The sequence below is a fragment of the Rousettus aegyptiacus genome, unplaced genomic scaffold (assembly GCF_014176215.1).
Source record: "Rousettus aegyptiacus isolate mRouAeg1 unplaced genomic scaffold, mRouAeg1.p scaffold_m13_p_1, whole genome shotgun sequence".
Classification (NCBI taxonomy): Eukaryota; Metazoa; Chordata; class Mammalia; order Chiroptera; family Pteropodidae; genus Rousettus; species Rousettus aegyptiacus.
Window position 1 is genome coordinate 100,663,628 of NW_023416284.1, and position 17,055 is coordinate 100,680,682.

Sequence of the window (17,055 nt, forward strand, 5' to 3'; positions counted from 1 at the left end):
CTTTTGGTTGGGTGCAGTGTGGGCTGGAGTGGACATTGGGGTCCTCTCAGAGAGGAAAGAATGGAGGCATGAGGCATAATTATACTAATATTTATTTGTAGTTTATCTGAAATTCTAATTTAACTGGGAGTTCTGTATTTTTACTTGCTAAATTTTGGCAACTTACAGCAGAAGTGGCACAAGGAGAGGGATTTGAGGGCTAACTAGGAGGTAAAAGTGGCAAGACTCTTCATGGGATGGTTTAAATATGGTCGGGAAAAGCTATGGGAGAAAAAGTGGCAACGAGATGGATGGTAGTATTGTTGACAGTAGAGTCATGTAGAGTCAACATGTAGAGTCTAGCCCATATGGCATCTATATACCTCCTGCTGGCCACAGTCCTGTGGATATGTCACCTGGTGAGCAGTGTGCAAGCTGGATTTCAGCCCTCTTTGTCCCTTGTGCAGTGAGCTACTTATACAACTGTACATGGCAGCTGGTAGCCGGCAACCTTGTACTATTTACTGAGATAAGGAATCCTGTGGAGAAATATAGATTTTTTTTTGGGGGGGGAGTGCAATTTTGGGAAGTTGAGATGGAGGAATCTGTGACACACATGGAGAGAACTAGAACTGTCCAAGATGTAGTTTAACATTTGAATCTGGGGTCTGGTATATGCATGTGAAAAAAAAGTCTCTTGTGAGAAATGTAAATCCCAAGCCTGTGTCATGTGAATGCAGGATATAGATGTAAATTACCTATCTGGAATATCATTCCTAAACTGAGAAATGCGCTATTAAAACAAACAAACAAACAAAACAACCTCTTGAACTTCTGGGGCCTGAGAAGAAACAAATTCTTGTTGGGAATACTTCTCCACCTCAGGACACAGAGAACTCCCTAGAAATAATACTCATGAAGGTGAGCTTCTGAGAAAAAAATTACAAACAATTGGACCCAGCTCAAGGAAGTCTCAGTAGGTGAACCTCAAGCCAATTAACATGATTAACCATGGTTAGCAACACTGCACGGATTACCAGCATTTAGGGTGTTTGGAATTCCATTTTGTAGTAACTTGACACTCAGACTTTACTTTTTCCTAACACTACCTGGATGGACCTCCAACTTCTTTTCCCTGGGCCAGAATTTCCCAAATTGTGTTTCTTGAGTAAGGTAGATATTATAAGAAAAAATGTTTCCAATCTCAAATTAGTTTGGGAATGCTAGGAGCTAGGGGCTTAAAGGTGGCTATCTGGGCAGGGCTAGATCACTTGGTTTTGAAATTGTATTTGCAAAGCAGCACAGTGTTTCTACTTAAATCCTATCTGTTTATGGAGAGATGATAAAGATTATGAAGGTGGCTAACCTCAGTCCCTAGACGCCGTAACTTGTCACAGGCTTTTAATGCTAATTTTAGCCCCTTCTTGGCAAAAAAGTGGGTTGAGAGGGATCTAGAATTTTGATTGTTTTCTTGACTAAGCAAAGTTAGCCCACTTAGGAACAGCTCCCTCAAAAGGGATGTGGAATGGGAAAGTGGGGGAAAATGCAACCTATAAAACTCTCCTACTAACATCTTTTGTTACCCCCTTGCAAGCTGAAGGGACCTCCAATGTCTTTTCCCTGGGCCAGAATTTCCCAAATTGTGTTTCTTGTGTATCAGTAGATATTATAAGAAAAAATGTTTCCAATCTCAAATTAGTTTGGAAATGCTATGTTAAAAAGAGTGTATTAGTTGCCTAGGGCTGCCATAACAAAGTATCACAAAGTAGGTGGCTTCAAACAGGAGAAATTTATTCTCTCACAGTTTTAGAGGCTAGAAGTCTGAAATCAAGGTGTCAGCAAGGTTGGTTCCTTTTTGGGGTCTCAAAGGAAGAATATAGTCCATGTCTCTCTCTTGGCTTCTAGTGTTGCTGGCAATTCTTGGTGTTGCCGACAATCTTTAGTGTTTCTTGGTTTGTACATTCGTCACTCCAACCTCTGCCTCTTCCTCCACATACTCTTCTTGTGTGTGCATGTCTCTTCTCCTTGTAAGGACACTGGTCATTGGATTAGAGCCTATCCTAATTCCAGTATAACTTCATTTTAACTACTTGATTATATCTGCTAAGACTCTATTTCCAAATAAGGTTATATTTATAGGTATCAGGGATTAGGACTTTGCACATATCTGGTTGGGGGATACAAGTCAACTCACAACAGGGAACAATTGATTTCTTCATCTTACAACTTCTTATAGGCTTTAATTTTTTTAAATGCCAGTTTATTTTTTCATTCTATATATACATATTTTTTTTTCTAACATTTTACTTTTTTATTTCTCTCCACTCCCCCCTCCCTTCTGGTAACCACTAGTCCATTGTCCATGTCCATGAGTCTCTGTTTGTCCTGTTCATTAGGTGCTTTTAGGTTTATATACCATATATGTGATATCGTGTGATTTTCAACCTTTTCTGTCTGGCTTATTTCACTTAGTATGATTATTTCAAGGTCCTTCCATGTTGTTGCAAATGGCAGTATTTCATCTCTTCTTAGGGCTAATATTCCATTGTATTTATGTGCCACAGCTTCCTTAGCCAATCATCTATTGTAGGACACTTCAGTTGCTTCCATGTCCTGGCCACTGTGAATAATGCTGCTATGAACATCGGTGTGCAAATATCTTTTCGGATAGGAGTTTTTAAGTCTTTGGGGTAAATATCCAGTAGAGGGATTGCTGGATCATTTGGTAGGTCAATTCTTAGTTTTTGAGGAACCTCCATACTGCTTTCCGTAGTGGCTGTACCAATTTGCAGTCCCACCAGCAGTGTATGAGGGTTACTATTTCTCCACATCCTGTCCAACATTTGTTATTACTTGTCCTGTTGATTACAGTCATTCTAACAGGTGTGAGATGATATCTCACTATGGTTTTGATTTTCATTTCCCTAATAGCTAGCGATGTTGAGCATCTTTTCATATATTCGTTGGCCATTCGTATGTCCTTTAGGGAGAAATGTCTGTTCAGGTCCTCTGCTCATTTTTTGATTGGATTGTTTTGTTGTTATTGAGTCATATGAGTTCATTGTATATTTTGGATATTAGGCCCTTATTGGAGGTGTTGCTTGCAAATATATTTTCCCATTCGGATGGTTGGTTGTCTGTACCTTGTTGATGGTTTCTTTTGCTGAGCAGGTTTTTACTTTGGTGTAGTCCCATTTATTTATTTTTAGGCTTTAATTTTGGCAACTCTGTAAAAGGGAGTTGACAGAGCATGTGCTTTTTTCAAATTCAAGTAGTCATAAAAAACTTGTTCATTTTTAATGCAGTAACCCAGTGTTCTGAGGAACATATTTGGGTGAATGAAAAAGAAATAGGAGGCTCTTTCTCATTAAACCTTTTTTTAGAAATGACCACTTTTCCAAATGTTCACAGTGACTGGTGGTACATTTTGGTTGTCTGATGGTGACTGTTCCTTATGGTTGCCTTGCAAGAGATCCTTGGCAGCCCCTGGGGTGGAAATGGCTTTTATTGTGGGGGCCTCAAGTTCTGGCTGGTGAGGCTGAGGTGATATGGTAGGGTAGATTGATCAACCCATGCCGTGCTGGAGGACAGCCTCTGGTGTTCATGGCTACGGGACTCTGGTTTCAGATATATCAGAACTGGACTGATGTTGCATTTTCTGAATCCTAAATTGGGATATGCAGTCTGCATGTTCAGGGGAACCTTGGGGGACATTTGATAGAACTGTTCTGTCCAGATTAGCAGGTCGTATAATGCATACACAATTTACATTGTAGACATAGTATATCTAATTTTCATGTAGTAAGAGTGCCCTATTCCCAAAACATGGGTATTTTGTGACATTCTCTAGCAGGAGTCAAGTGCCTTGATGAAGAGGTACTTATTTCTAGTTGGTATAAAGATGATATATGAGGTACAGGTGGTCCCGAATGGGAAGAAGACATCAACATAGTCTCTTGGAATGTCAGATCAGAAGTTGCCCTTGAGAGAGGATTAGATTTGTTAGGAATCTTGCTTACAAATCATAGAAACCCAAATCCAACTGGCTAAAGCCGAAAGAACTAATCATTAGAACTCAAGAACAGGGATGCATCTAGGACTGAGGAACATACTGGATCCAGGGATTCCTGCACAGTCAGGACCTAGCTCTGCCTCTGTACCCTGACTTTTGCTGCTCTCAACGCATCTGGGACCAACTTATTTCCTTTTCTACTCTACATAGAACATAACATGGTGGCAGACAACTCCTGGGTGTCACATATTAGAGATTCATTGGCAGAGACTGGCCTCTTCTAGGTTCCAGTGTCAAAATTCCTGGGGAGACTTAATGAGCACAGCTTTTAACAGATCAAACGGCCAGTGTGTGCGCGCGCGCGCACGTTCGTGTACGTGTGCGACACTGACCTCAGCAACTGACTGGATGTTGGGGGTGGAGTGGGCAGGAGGTAACGGTCATACATCCTACAGAAAGTTTCTGGGACAATCACTGACCACCAAGGGTTGTCTTTCTTGTAATAACAGTTGACACTTTTTTTGAGCAGTTACTATGTATCAGATACTGTGCTAGGTTTCTGCTCTTATTTAATTTGTGGGACAACCTTATGAGATTGGTACAATTTTCTCTACAGGTTAGGACATTTAGGCTTGAAGAAGCTATTGCCTTTTCCTAAGTATTCTATGCACAAATTCCTATAAGTTAAATGCCTAATAAAGTGCTAAATTAATAATTAACGAAAGCTCTTCTTAGACCTACTGGGCTGAAACACCGCACGAGTGATGTTCCCTCTAGGTGACGTCACGACCGGGCCCACCACTACATTCTCTTGCTAAAAGCCACGGCCGATATATCGCGAAGGCCGTGTTTTCTTCCAACCTGTCTGGACATGCGCGCGGCGTAGTGCGCTCCGGTCAGAGTGGTTTGATGGTTTTCTGTCAGTCTTCCTACAATACAGCTTTAACAACAAGGCACTTATTTTTAGTTCAGCCACCCGAGTTCTCGCGATATTTGCTACTCTGCTCCCCCGCCCACCGCCTTGCGCCTGCGCAGATCTTCACAAAGCAGAAGGTCGCGACTGGAGGAAGTCGCTGCTCTCGGTCCCGTGGCCGCAGCGTCGTTACTACTTCTCCGAAGCTCCTTTCGGCCGCTTGCCGGAACACCCCGCCGCCAAGATGCCTCGAATTATGATAAAAGGGGGCGTGTGGAGGAATACCGAGGTAAGTCGCCTTTTCCCGCCGTCCGCTGCCCTTCGTCCCCTCCGGCAGCTTGTGCGCACGCGCGGGGAGGTCGGTGAGGCCGGGAGGATGCCCTGCAGGGTCTGCGGGGTGGTGGTGGGGGTCGGGCAGCGCGGGGCGGACTCTTTGGGCTTTAACTTAGTGCTCGATCTTCTGTTATCTGAGCACCTCAAAGGCAGAGACCGTCATTTCACCATCTGACTACCCGCCAGGCACTTGTTAGACCCCCGGTGGATATTTGTTGAATTGAGGACGCACCGCTTCCTGGAGGAACTCAGAGTATGGAGGGGGAGATAGGACATCGGCGAGAGTTGGTTTCTTGGGGGGTACCCCCGTTCCTCCTCTCGGGCACCGTGCCTCTCCTTGATACTCAAAAATAAAGAAGTGTTGTGGTCACAACTTTGTTTCTTCACTGACTTCCATGCAGAAGGAAGGCAGCTTGAATGCCAGGTTCGAATTGCCCATTTATGCCGGCATACCTCTGGTTATCTGTTACCAAGGCATAACTTGTTTGTCCTCCTGAAAGATCCCAAGGCCTGTCTCTTCCTGTCACTCCTCCTCAGCCTGGATAGTAGCCAGATGGGATAAACTGACGATAGCAGTTTCTTTGCTTCCAGAAACGTAGCGGGTAATGCCAATGGCAAACCGAAGAGCGGTAGAGAGGGAGTAAAATAGAAATAACATGTTAGTGCAGTTCGTGTTTAGAGTGCACTCACAGAGTTTGTCAGTTTCTGGAGCACATATCTTTTCATGATCTGTGTCTTTTTATATCTTGTGCTTTTTAAAAATATTCTACTGCTTGGCATCTTTCACCATCCTTCAAAACTCAGTTCAGGAGCTCTTCCTGGAATTTTTGCCCATTCATCCTGTAAAAATTAGTTGCAGCCCCATTGCACTCATGGCTTCTATTTCATTCGTTATTGCTTGCTTTGTCTTTTTGCAAGCATTGTATCCTTTTATGTGATGCTGGGTAAGTTGCTTAGCCTCTCAGGACCTCATTTTTTTTTTTTTCATTTTTCTAATGGGGATGGTAATACTATCTCTCCAGGACTAAACGAGTCAATATGTTTGGAATATTTAGAACAGAGTCTGACACATAGTAGCCTTTAAGTAAGTGCTAGTTGCTATTTCTTTCCCCCAACACACAGTACTGCAAGAGAACTAGATCTTAGTATCCCTAGAACTTAGGCCAGTAACCAATGTGAAATAGGTTGTTTGGCAAATGTTTGTAAAATGAATCTAGTAGGGTTGATAACTGCTATTATATGTACAGTTGAAGATGTGTTTAAGTATAGCAGTACTGCAACAAAGTTACAAATAAAGTCAGCAATAACCTTGCCTCACAGCTTACAGAGGGAACCAAGCTATTTAAATTGGAGAAGTAATTTCTGGGGGAGAAACAGATGTACAAAATCAAGTAAGAGCAGGATTCTTCAGTGGCCAAAGCCCTGCAGTCTTTTTTATTTTTATTTTTGAATCTTCTCCTGCAGTCTTTTTTAAATCTCTGATGATGGGAAAGTGGAATGGAGTGGAGAAGCTCATATACAAAGCATATAGCTAAAGTTCAATGTTGAAAAAAGCCTAAAAGCAAAATGCCCCAAGTGCATTCATCTTTGGCTCTATTATTCCTGGTGTCTGTGGCTTATAGTTTACTGGCCTCCTCTGGGATTCAGATTGGTTAATTACACATCAGAATGGGTGCTGTGGTGAAATAGTATTTGGAGAGAGAGCTGATTGGTGAGGTGGGGGAGAAATATTTAATTCTTAGATTAGACCTGAGATGTGGTTTCTTGTGTCAGAGGAGGGGTTATGGGACTGGGAAGAGAATGCCATTTGGAGGCAGGAAGCCTGGATTGGAGATTAGAGTCACTAGAGTCTTGACTTTGCTTCTTGAGGGTTGGATGTGTCCTATTCATTTCAAGACCTTGTACAAGGTAGGTGTTCAGGAAATGTTTTTTGAATGAATGAATTAGTTGGACACAATGGAGAATACTTTTTGTTAGTCTCTGTAAGTATGGTTTCTCAGATTGGGTTGTAGTCATCCCAATTTATTGGAGGAGGAGAATTGTGCGTAAAGGAGGGTAAGGTGTCCCTCTAAGAGATATTGTCTTAATTTATTAAATTTTGCTGATTGCAGCTTGCTGTTATGATAGTAAATGAGGTTTTTGTATTTTTTTTTTCTTTAAACCTAGGAAACGTGTGTCTTTCTCACTGGCTATCCTGTCAGAGTTCATTTAAATTTTGTCTTTTTTCGCTTGTAGTTTTGTGATTAAAAATACTGTTTTTCTTCGGCAATTTTTTTTTTAGGATGAAATTCTGAAAGCAGCGGTAATGAAATATGGGAAAAACCAGTGGTCTAGGATTGCCTCACTGCTGCACAGAAAATCAGCAAAGCAGTGCAAAGCCAGATGGTATGTGCCAGTTAATGAGTGGAAAGCAGAAACCGACCTTAATTATGATGATGAAAATGTCAGTTCTTTGAACCTTACCCAAGAAAGCAAGCATTGTGATATAACAGAAAGGATCGAGTGGGAGATGGGAATTTAGATTTAAGACTTAGCTGTCACTTGCTTACTACGTGATCTTGGGCAAGCTATTTTTCTGCCCATTTCCTCCCGATTGGAATAATAATACTTGGCCCTAACTGATGGAGATACAAGGCTCAAGTGAGTTAATGTGTTTGAGAGTGCTTTGTGAAGCATAAAATAAATCTACTTTTAGGTACGGATGAATTCCAGCTTATAAATAGATTGTGTTCCAGAAAGTTTAAAAGTTGGTTACAACTTATTTCCCAAAGAAATAAATGGCAAATAGTGATTAATTTTCTAGGCTAGTTCACAGTGACTTTTTTCATAATATAGTCAAAATATTATACATTTGCTGCCCTAAAATATGATATAACCCACCTGGGGTGTCCCCTTTGAAGTCACAGTGTAGTGGACACATTAAACTTTTTACATGTGTTTGTGGCATGACTGATCTGGCCTCTACCCTGACCCATGTACCAGGATCACATTTTGAATTCTACAGTTGAGTGACCTAATTTTCTAGGCACCTGGGTAGGGGAAAGGATCAGAATGTAGTGATTGGACCCCAAAGAGGAAAATGGTCCTCAGCACGAAGAAGTGGTTTTGATTTCTGCCCTAATGTTTGGTAATGCTTATTTATATCTTGTTTGCCAGCCTCTCATCCAGCTAAATAGATTAAGTGGAAAAGGTGGATTGGGTGAGGCATTTGGCAGATAATGGCAGTAATTTTACTTAAGATTAAAAACATCAAACAAATTAGCGAATATTCTGTTGTAAAAACAACAGCTTTCGTAATTGAAGGATGAGCGTTTCCTTGTGTTTTTCAGACACTAGAAGACTGCGTCTAATGTATAAATAAGATATTCAGGTTGGATGACTGATTAATGTATAAAATTGTATTTTTTGAAATAGGTATGAGTGGTTGGATCCAAGCATTAAGAAAACGGAATGGTCCAGAGAAGAAGAGGAAAAACTCCTGCACTTGGCCAAGTTGATGCCAACACAGTGGAGGACCATTGCTCCAATCATTGGAAGAACAGCTGCCCAGTGCTTGGAGCACTATGAATTTCTTCTGTAAGTGAATCTCTAAAAGCAGTGTTAAAATGTTTGTATATCTTCTGAATAAGGCTGAATAAACTTTAGCATTTTTTATCTTTAAACATTTAGTGATAGACCTGAGTAAAGCTGAGTTAAAGCTATTGGATTATATATTCCAGATTTCATGTGGTTAGTCAAAATCGCCTTTTATTGTGTACTTAAAAAAAAAATTTAAGATTATTACACAAATCATGGAAAACCTGGGAAAAAATAGTAAAACAAATAAAAATCACCCATAATCACCTTGTTGAGAGTTAACCATTGGAAGATTTTGATTCTTTGGTAATAGTGGTGGTTGTTTGTTGTTGTTGTTGTTGTTGTTTTTTGGTATGGCTGCACTGCATTTATGATAAAGTGGCTGCTTGGATCCTCTTTTTAGTGAATGGAAATACTCACGGAAATTAGAAGGAATTTTGATACCATCTCTTTCAGGTGAAGCAATAGTAGAAATGCTCTATTTTGTCAATGCCCATCATTGGGTTTTTGAAAGAAAAGAGTGCCAGTGCTAGGAAACATGGTATTTCTAAGACTGAATGGTTTGATGGTATGACTAACTCAACTGGACTCTTCTAGAGATAAAGCTGCCCAAAGAGACAATGAAGAGGAAACAACAGATGATCCACGAAAACTTAAACCTGGAGAAATAGATCCAAATCCAGAAACAAAACCAGCACGGCCTGATCCAATTGATATGGATGAGGGTAAGTGTATGCTTGTAAAGAATTTATTTCTTTGGTAACCATATACTCCTCAGGTTTCTTTTGAACTCTATTAGTTCCTTTCTAAACTCTGACTTTTCAGAATCCCAGTTTAATCTGTAGTTGTATTCTAAGTCTCTAAATGTATCTAGTTACCTATTATAGAGTAGTTGCTGTTTTTGGACAGTGTTTCTTTATCTTCTCATTTTTCAATTCATTTAATAAGTGGTGTAATACTAATGGACAGATTTCCTGGAGGCTAGAGGTAAGCACTTGAAGATTCTCATTTCCATTCTGTGGAGCGGGCCAAGAAGTTAGGATATTGGTCTTTAATCCTATTAACTACTTCTTTGACTTTAGGCAGATAATTTAATTTTTGAAAAAGCAACATTGTGATAGAGACTTATGATGACTCCTTGAGACATTGAATCAAGAATCAGAAGAACTAGTTTAGACTCATGTCTGCCACTTATTAGCTATTTGACTTTAGGCAAGTCATATAATCTGTTTGAGCTTTGATTCCATATCTGCCAGATATGGAATAATACCTGTCTTACTTTACAGGATTGTTGGGAAGCATTTAATGAATGTATGTTGAGTTTTTAACATTTAAAAGTTTGATGTTAGTGGTTCATAAAGGCAGACATGTCCTGTCTAGCTGCATCATTGTCACAAGGGGAACTTTTGCAAAACAAGTATCACGGCCTCCGTTGAAGATAACTGAATCAGTAATTTGGGGAGTGGAGGAGTGTCCTGGAATCTGAGTATTTTAAAAGTTCTGTTGTGATTCCATTGGACAGCCTTGTATAGGAATTGGTCTAAAGCAGCGGTTCCCAATCTTTTTGGCACCAGGGACTGTTGTTCCTATAAGAATTTAATGCATGATGATCTGAGGTGGAGTTGAGGCGGTGATGCTAGCTCTGGGGAGCAGCTGCAAATGCAGATGAAGCTTTGCTCGCTTGCCTACCACTCTCCTGCTGTATGGCCTGGTTTCTAACAGGCCACTGACTGGTACGGGTCTACAGCCTGGGGTTTGGGGACCCCTGGTCTAAAGTATCAGTAATGATATTTATTACACTTTGGGGAACCATGGAAAATGTACTGGAGGAGAGAAATAGTTCTGAGGAAAGAAAAGTGTATCTAATGAAGATGATCAATTTCCTTATAATTAGTAGTTTTGCAGTATTGCACAATTTGTGCTCTGCCAGTTAGTAGAGGATAATGAAGGATATGATAATTATAGCCACTGTTTCATGAATATTGCTAGATACTTTACTTACCTATTTTGCTTTACTTATCTCTTCTCAATATCCCTGTGAAGGAGGTATTATTCTCCTTTTATAGATGATGAAACATGCTCCGGGAGAATTAGTTATCCAGGGTCATGTAGCTAGCAAGTGTTGGGCCTGTTTTTTAACTCATGTATCTCTGATTTTAAAACCCAGGCTATTTCCATTATGCTATACCATATGATGATTATACATGGCTTTTCTCATCTTAAGCATTAGGGTATTCCTCTCACATACCTTGCTTTTGTTGGAGAAGAACTTAGTTTTTCTTCTCTTTATTTTTGCAGATGAACTTGAGATGCTTTCTGAAGCTAGAGCCCGCCTGGCTAATACTCAGGGAAAGAAGGCCAAAAGGAAAGCAAGAGAGAAACAGTTGGAAGAAGCAAGGTATGGTTGTTTCCATCTGTAGTTGAACAGATTCCAGTTTCTTTGTTACTTTGGAAAAGTCTGGTTTTTCCTCCTAACCATTTCAGAATATAGAAAAAAACTATTAAAAATATTTTTTTGGTAAGGTATGACAGAAGTTTATTCAATGTATTGGATTTTTCTCTTAGCATAGGAGAGCTACATTTGTTGTAGCCATCTTGAAGTCAGCTGGCTAGAGGACATATAAAGCTGTGTGACTTTTGCATGACTGCCAGTTAGTTACTCTCTTTGATTAGTGTAGGGCAGGCACTGGCTTAAAACAGGAAACTTGACAACACAGAGGGAATTAATGAACCTTAAACCAAATTTTAGGCTCTCACAGAAATTTTTATTTAAAAAGTGCGAGAATTATTGCTCTGAAGGTTTTTTTCCATTTTCCCCTCCTTTCTCTCTTTTGGTTAGAGCTGTGATTGACATCATTCCTAATGGCCTAAAACCCAAGAGGAAGTGTATAAAGGGATAACCTGAATTGTATAAGAGCTTATTAGTTTTTAGAATCAGGCCTGCATGGCTACTTTTTGTGGTCCTCAAACCAGGAAGTGCTTACCTACCTAGTGACTCGCATTGTCTTGATGGTTTCCCCAATAATGACTTTGAAGTGCCAGATCCTGAAAAGGAGGATTCTTTCATGCCTAAGGATGTTTGGCGCTAGCCCAGAATAGTAACTTAGGATGGGAGTATGACTGGCTTGGGACAGTAACAGCAGTCAGGAGGAGTTACTAAATTTCTTGCCCAGTCTCAGCCACCTTTCTATTCTGTACACTAGTTAGGTTGAAAAAAATTCACTTTTCTATTTTTGTCCATGGTTGGTTGTGAACCAAAATACTTTGAGCCTTTCAACCATGTGGATTGGGTCTGAGACGTTGCAAGCGCACACATGTGAAAAATCTATGGCTGACGGTTGCTTGCCTTAAATAAATTTTTTGAGGTTTATATTTACCCTACACTTGCAGATTTTCTTGGAGAGTCTACGCATCTTTATAACTTACGTTTTACATATATCTTGTAATAGACTCGATTGTTCTGTTTGCAAAATGCAGTGCAGGGCTGTTTAAATGCTAAATTACAGATTTTTTTTACAACTTAAAACTTTTTGTTAATTATAAAAATGATACACTTTTCTTTCAGTATTGTTCAGTTTGATTTTGGGGGCATGATTATATTTGCTTAGTATATTGCAAATATTTTCTATTATTATTTACAGTCTTTATTTAAAGAACGAAATTTCTTAATTTTTGGAATGTCCTTCCAAACCTTTTTTTAAGTATAGATGTACATTTATGTGTATTTACACAGAAAATAACATTTATGTAAAATTTGATCATACTGTATGTTTATACTATTTTGATGAGAGGTCAGCTGTTAATCTTATTGAGGTTGTGTGTAAGTAATGAATCATTTTTCTTTTGCTGCTTTCAAGATTTTTCTCCTTGTCTTTGGCTTTCAGCATTTTTAACATGATGTTTCTGTTTGTAGATTTCTTTAAATATATCTTCCTTGGAGTTTTGAGCTTTCTGGATGTGTAAATTTATGGTTTTTCAGTAAACTTAGGAAATTTTCAGCCATTATTTTTTGAAATCTTTTACTCCCTTTTTTCTTTCATTTGTGCATATGTTGGTGCACTTACTGGTGTCTCACATTTCTACGAGGCTCTGTTCACATTTCTTCATTCTTTTTTTCTCTTCTTCAGATTGCATAACTTTTATCCATCTGTCTTCAAGTTCGCAAATTCTTCTGTCAGTTTGAATCTACTGTTGAGCCTCTCTAATGAAATTTTCATTTCAGCTTTATATTTTTTTAACTCCAGTACTTCTCTTTGGTTCTTTTTAATCATTTCTCTTTACTGATATTTTCTGTTTGATGTAACATTGTCATCGTACTTTACTCCTTTAATCATGATTTCCTTTTGTTCTTTGAACATATTTCTAATGGCTTCTTTGAAGTCTGTTAAGTATGACATCTGGTAGCTCTCACAGTTTCTGTTGCCTGCTTTTTTTCTTGGTACATAGGTCATGCTCTCTTGTTTCTTTGCATGTCTCATAATTTTTTATTGAGAAGCGTAGAACTTAGAAGATATATTTTAGCTGTTCCGGGTACTAGTATTCTCCCCACCCCTCTTTGTTAGTGTTATTTCTTTGTTTGCTCAGTGACTGGCTGGATTATTTAGTGATGTCTCTTCTCCCTTACCTCCCCTCAGAAATGAAAGCCTCCCATCTTGCTTCTCACGGGAGTGCAGTCTTGGATTTGCCCACAGTTACCCTGGATGACTTGGTTTTGACAGGACTTTAACATCTTTTTCCCTGGCTACACACAGTTGTTAAACTCTTCTAATTGCCAACTGATTGCTTTATTGTTTTCAGCAGTGTCTTGGGGCATAAATTGCTCCACAAACTATCCCCTCCTTTGAAGGGATAGTTTCAGCTGTCAGTGTTTGATATTTGTTCTGACTCCAGGGGGGCTCCTCCCACCTGTCTCTTTCTTTGTTTCTTTCTGGCACACTGTATCTGCAATAAATCTTTCAGTTTCTTCCCAGTCGTACTTAACTACAACTACCACTGTTTTTGACAGTGACCTTAGGCTTGAATTTATCCATGATATGTTCCAAATGAAGTTAGTGTCTTTGGGGAGAGATTTGGAGTTCTCTGTTTTACTACCGCACTCTGATGTGCTTGTCTGTGAGTGACACCCGCATATTAGGAGGTAAGTGCTTGGTGCGGGGGTGGGTAACAGCCCCAGCTCTCCTTGGCCCACTCACAGCTTGGAATCCTCGTTCCCCAATTAAGGGCAAAGGCTGTTGGGGTTCCAGTATGTTTAGCAGCATTGTGCACAAGATAGCCTCTGTCTGGGCAGATGAAGAAAGGCCACTGCTTCTCTGCTGCTCTGGATCAAACTAGCTTCTCCAGTAGGTCTCTATCTGGAGACAGGATTAAAGTGTTGGTATCTTGCCCCTCCTGGAATGAAAGCCCACTTGGGAGTTGGAAGGGAGCCAGAACCCTATGTTCTTGGTTCAGGCACCTCTGTTGAGTAGAATTTTCACCTCCCTGAGCTGAGAGGGAGGAAAGGAGAAAGGAGTGGGTTTAGATTCAGATATCACAGACTTTCACTTTTCTCACTAAGTTTTAGATTTTCTTGAATAAATGTTGCTTTATTTGCTGTATGCCCTTAGGATCCTTTTCAGAGACTTAAAATTGTTAAAAAAAAATTTTTTTTTTACTAGTTTTCATCAGTTTTCCTGGGAAATGGGTCTGCAGAGCTGCAAGCTGGAAGTTGCTTCTATGTACTGTTTTGTAAATTTACTTTCCCCCTTTGAATATTCCGAATAACTTTCATAATCATTAAGTATTTAAAATAATAGCATCATGGGAAAGTACAAAGAAAAGAGTAAATGAAATTCCAACTTTCAGTGATTATCACTGTTAATATTTTGGTGTACACCCTTCACATATCCCCACACATATATTCACTGATAAATATGCATATAATATTGACATGCTGCTCTGTGACATGTAAACTTTGTAACAATATACAGCGTGTCTTGGGCATATAAGTTTTTTAAAGGTTATATGACTGGCTTATAATAACCTATCTTATAGCTATGTTATAAATTCACTTAACTAATTTCTTATTGTTGGATGTTTAGATTATGTCTAGTTATCCACTGTTATGAGTAGTGCCAAGGGAACAGTCTTGTAGCTAAGTCCTTGTTCATGTTCTTAATTATTTCCTTAGGCTAAAGCCTGATGAGTAAGTTGCTGGGTTTAAAAATGTGAAAACTTTAGTATTTTAATGTATATTTCTAAATTCTCTTTGGGGACAGCTATACCATTTACTTATTACCAGTGTGGGAGAGTTTCTACTTTTTGGACCCTTGCCATTAAAACAAAAAGCTTGATGTTATTAATTAGATATGCAGAAATGGTACTTGTTGATTGAATTTGTGATTTTTTAATTATTAAAATTTGTCATTTTAGCAATTCACAGTTTTTCCCTCAGTGAACTGTTTATTTCCTCTTGTTCTTTTTTTCCCTTTGTTATATTTTTAAAGAACTTGCATAGATTCTTTATGTCTAACCATTCCTAATATTAGGTGCAAATATTTTTTTCTCATTTGCTTTATTAATTTTGTTTTATGATTTTTGAAAGAGTGCTACAGAGATATAAAATTTAAATTTCAAAGCTGTTGATGTTTTTCTTTATTCTTTATTTAATTTATAGTTTGTGAATACATTCCCATCCAGAGATAAAATAACATATAGTTCCTTGTGATCTGTTTGTTTTTTTGTTTCAGTGTGTGTGTATGTGTACATGTGATTACACATGTACCTTTAAATTGAAACTGATCTCTATTTTGGTGAATGGTATGAGGTGAAGATTTATTTCTTTCTCAAATAACCAATTAGTTTTCTTAACTCTATTGGATAATCCCTCCCTTCACCATGGCATTTGATTTTTGAGGTGATCTTGTGTTCTTTTTTCCAGGCGTCTTGCTGCCCTCCAAAAGAGAAGAGAACTTCGAGCAGCTGGTATAGAAATTCAGAAGAAGAGAAAAAAGAAGAGAGGAGTTGATTATAATGCTGAAATCCCATTTGAAAAAAAGCCTGCTCTCGGTTTCTATGATACTTCTGAGGAAAATTACCAGGCTCTTGATGCAGATTTCAGGAAGTTAAGACAGCAGGATCTTGATGGGGAGCTAAGATCGTAAGTTGCTTTTCTGATTTTGAAAACCGTAAAGTATAGTTGGAATTTTATGGAGGGCCAAGTATCATTGTCAGCTGGATTTTTTTTTTTTTTTTTTTTTTAATTTAGAACACAGCGGCCTACATATCCTTCTATTTATTAATGGGTTCACCTTTCTGAGAAAATCAATGACTTTGGTTGTCCTGTTTTTAGCATAGAATACTATTTGTATCTCTTGAAATAGCAGCACTTGGCTGTTAGTGAACTGTCTATTCACTGAGTATAATCTTAAGATTTATGTACATTTGTGAATAGATTGGTTGTTTTACTAATAGCCTGAAGAAATCTGTCAAACTCTTGTCTGATTCTTTTTGTCTTTTCTATTGAAAAATTTATCTTATTTTTCTTAAAGTGAAGATTAAAAGAAAACTACTAATACATTCTAAAATTTTTCACTCAATGGGGATAAGTATGTACTTTTATAAAATTGTAGTTTTAGGGTGTAGGAGATTTTGCCTATTCTAGAGATTTTTAGAGTTTCTTTAATTCTTATATCTGAATACTGTGGAGAGAACCTTTTATGATTGTCAAAGATTTTTATTTTTTACTCTCTGACTTTCCATTTTTATTGACATGAAGTGTTACTAAACAACAGTTAATTAGCCACTGTGAAATAGGATTTTCTTGGATGTACTCCATTTATTTCTCAAATTAGGACCTTGCTTTCGGTAGCTTCTACAAATAAAGATATTGAAGATGAAAACTAATCATTTGGAAGGTATATACTAGTTGGGGAAGAGGATGATGCATAGAAGGGAAGGAAGCATTTCTGGAGCTTTAAAAGATGGCCTTGAGCCTGGCTTTAAACTTCGTGACAACTTTTTGGTGTAATATATCAGGACTTAAATATCCTTTAAAAAAATATAGTGAATTTAAAAAATCATAATAAACAGTCGAATAACAGTTTTACAGGGAAATTTAAAAATTCATTTTTTTAATTTCATCTTCACATAATTATTTTTCTTTTTGTATACATCATTTTCTTATATGTGTACACATATATTTATATGACTATGATATAGAAGAATTCTGTTTTGCTTTTAATGTTCTATACAACATTTAGCTTTT

The 17,055-nt window shown here is 38.4% G+C and overlaps 1 protein-coding gene and 1 long non-coding RNA gene across 2 annotated transcripts in view; one reads left to right on the forward strand and one right to left on the reverse strand.

Moving 5' to 3' along the window:
- Positions 1-3,458: 3,458 nt before the first annotated feature.
- On the reverse strand, positions 3,459-4,957 carry LOC118601538. Its single transcript, XR_004950293.1, has 2 exons — positions 4,733-4,957; positions 3,459-3,960 (listed from the first exon to the last, which is right to left on the reverse strand). It is a non-coding gene; the product is annotated as an uncharacterized LOC118601538 (long non-coding RNA).
- Positions 4,958-5,025: 68 nt separating this feature from the next.
- The window catches only part of CDC5L (cell division cycle 5 like), a 37,915-nt gene continuing 25,885 nt past the window's right edge, over positions 5,026-17,055 (forward strand). The window contains exons 1-6 of the mRNA XM_036218451.1: positions 5,026-5,193; positions 7,519-7,622; positions 8,652-8,813; positions 9,411-9,538; positions 11,112-11,211; positions 15,730-15,948. Coding sequence (XP_036074344.1) covers positions 5,149-5,193; positions 7,519-7,622; positions 8,652-8,813; positions 9,411-9,538; positions 11,112-11,211; positions 15,730-15,948 — 758 coding nt within the window. The 5' untranslated portion in view covers positions 5,026-5,148. The remainder of the gene's footprint in view (positions 5,194-7,518; positions 7,623-8,651; positions 8,814-9,410; positions 9,539-11,111; positions 11,212-15,729; positions 15,949-17,055) is intronic.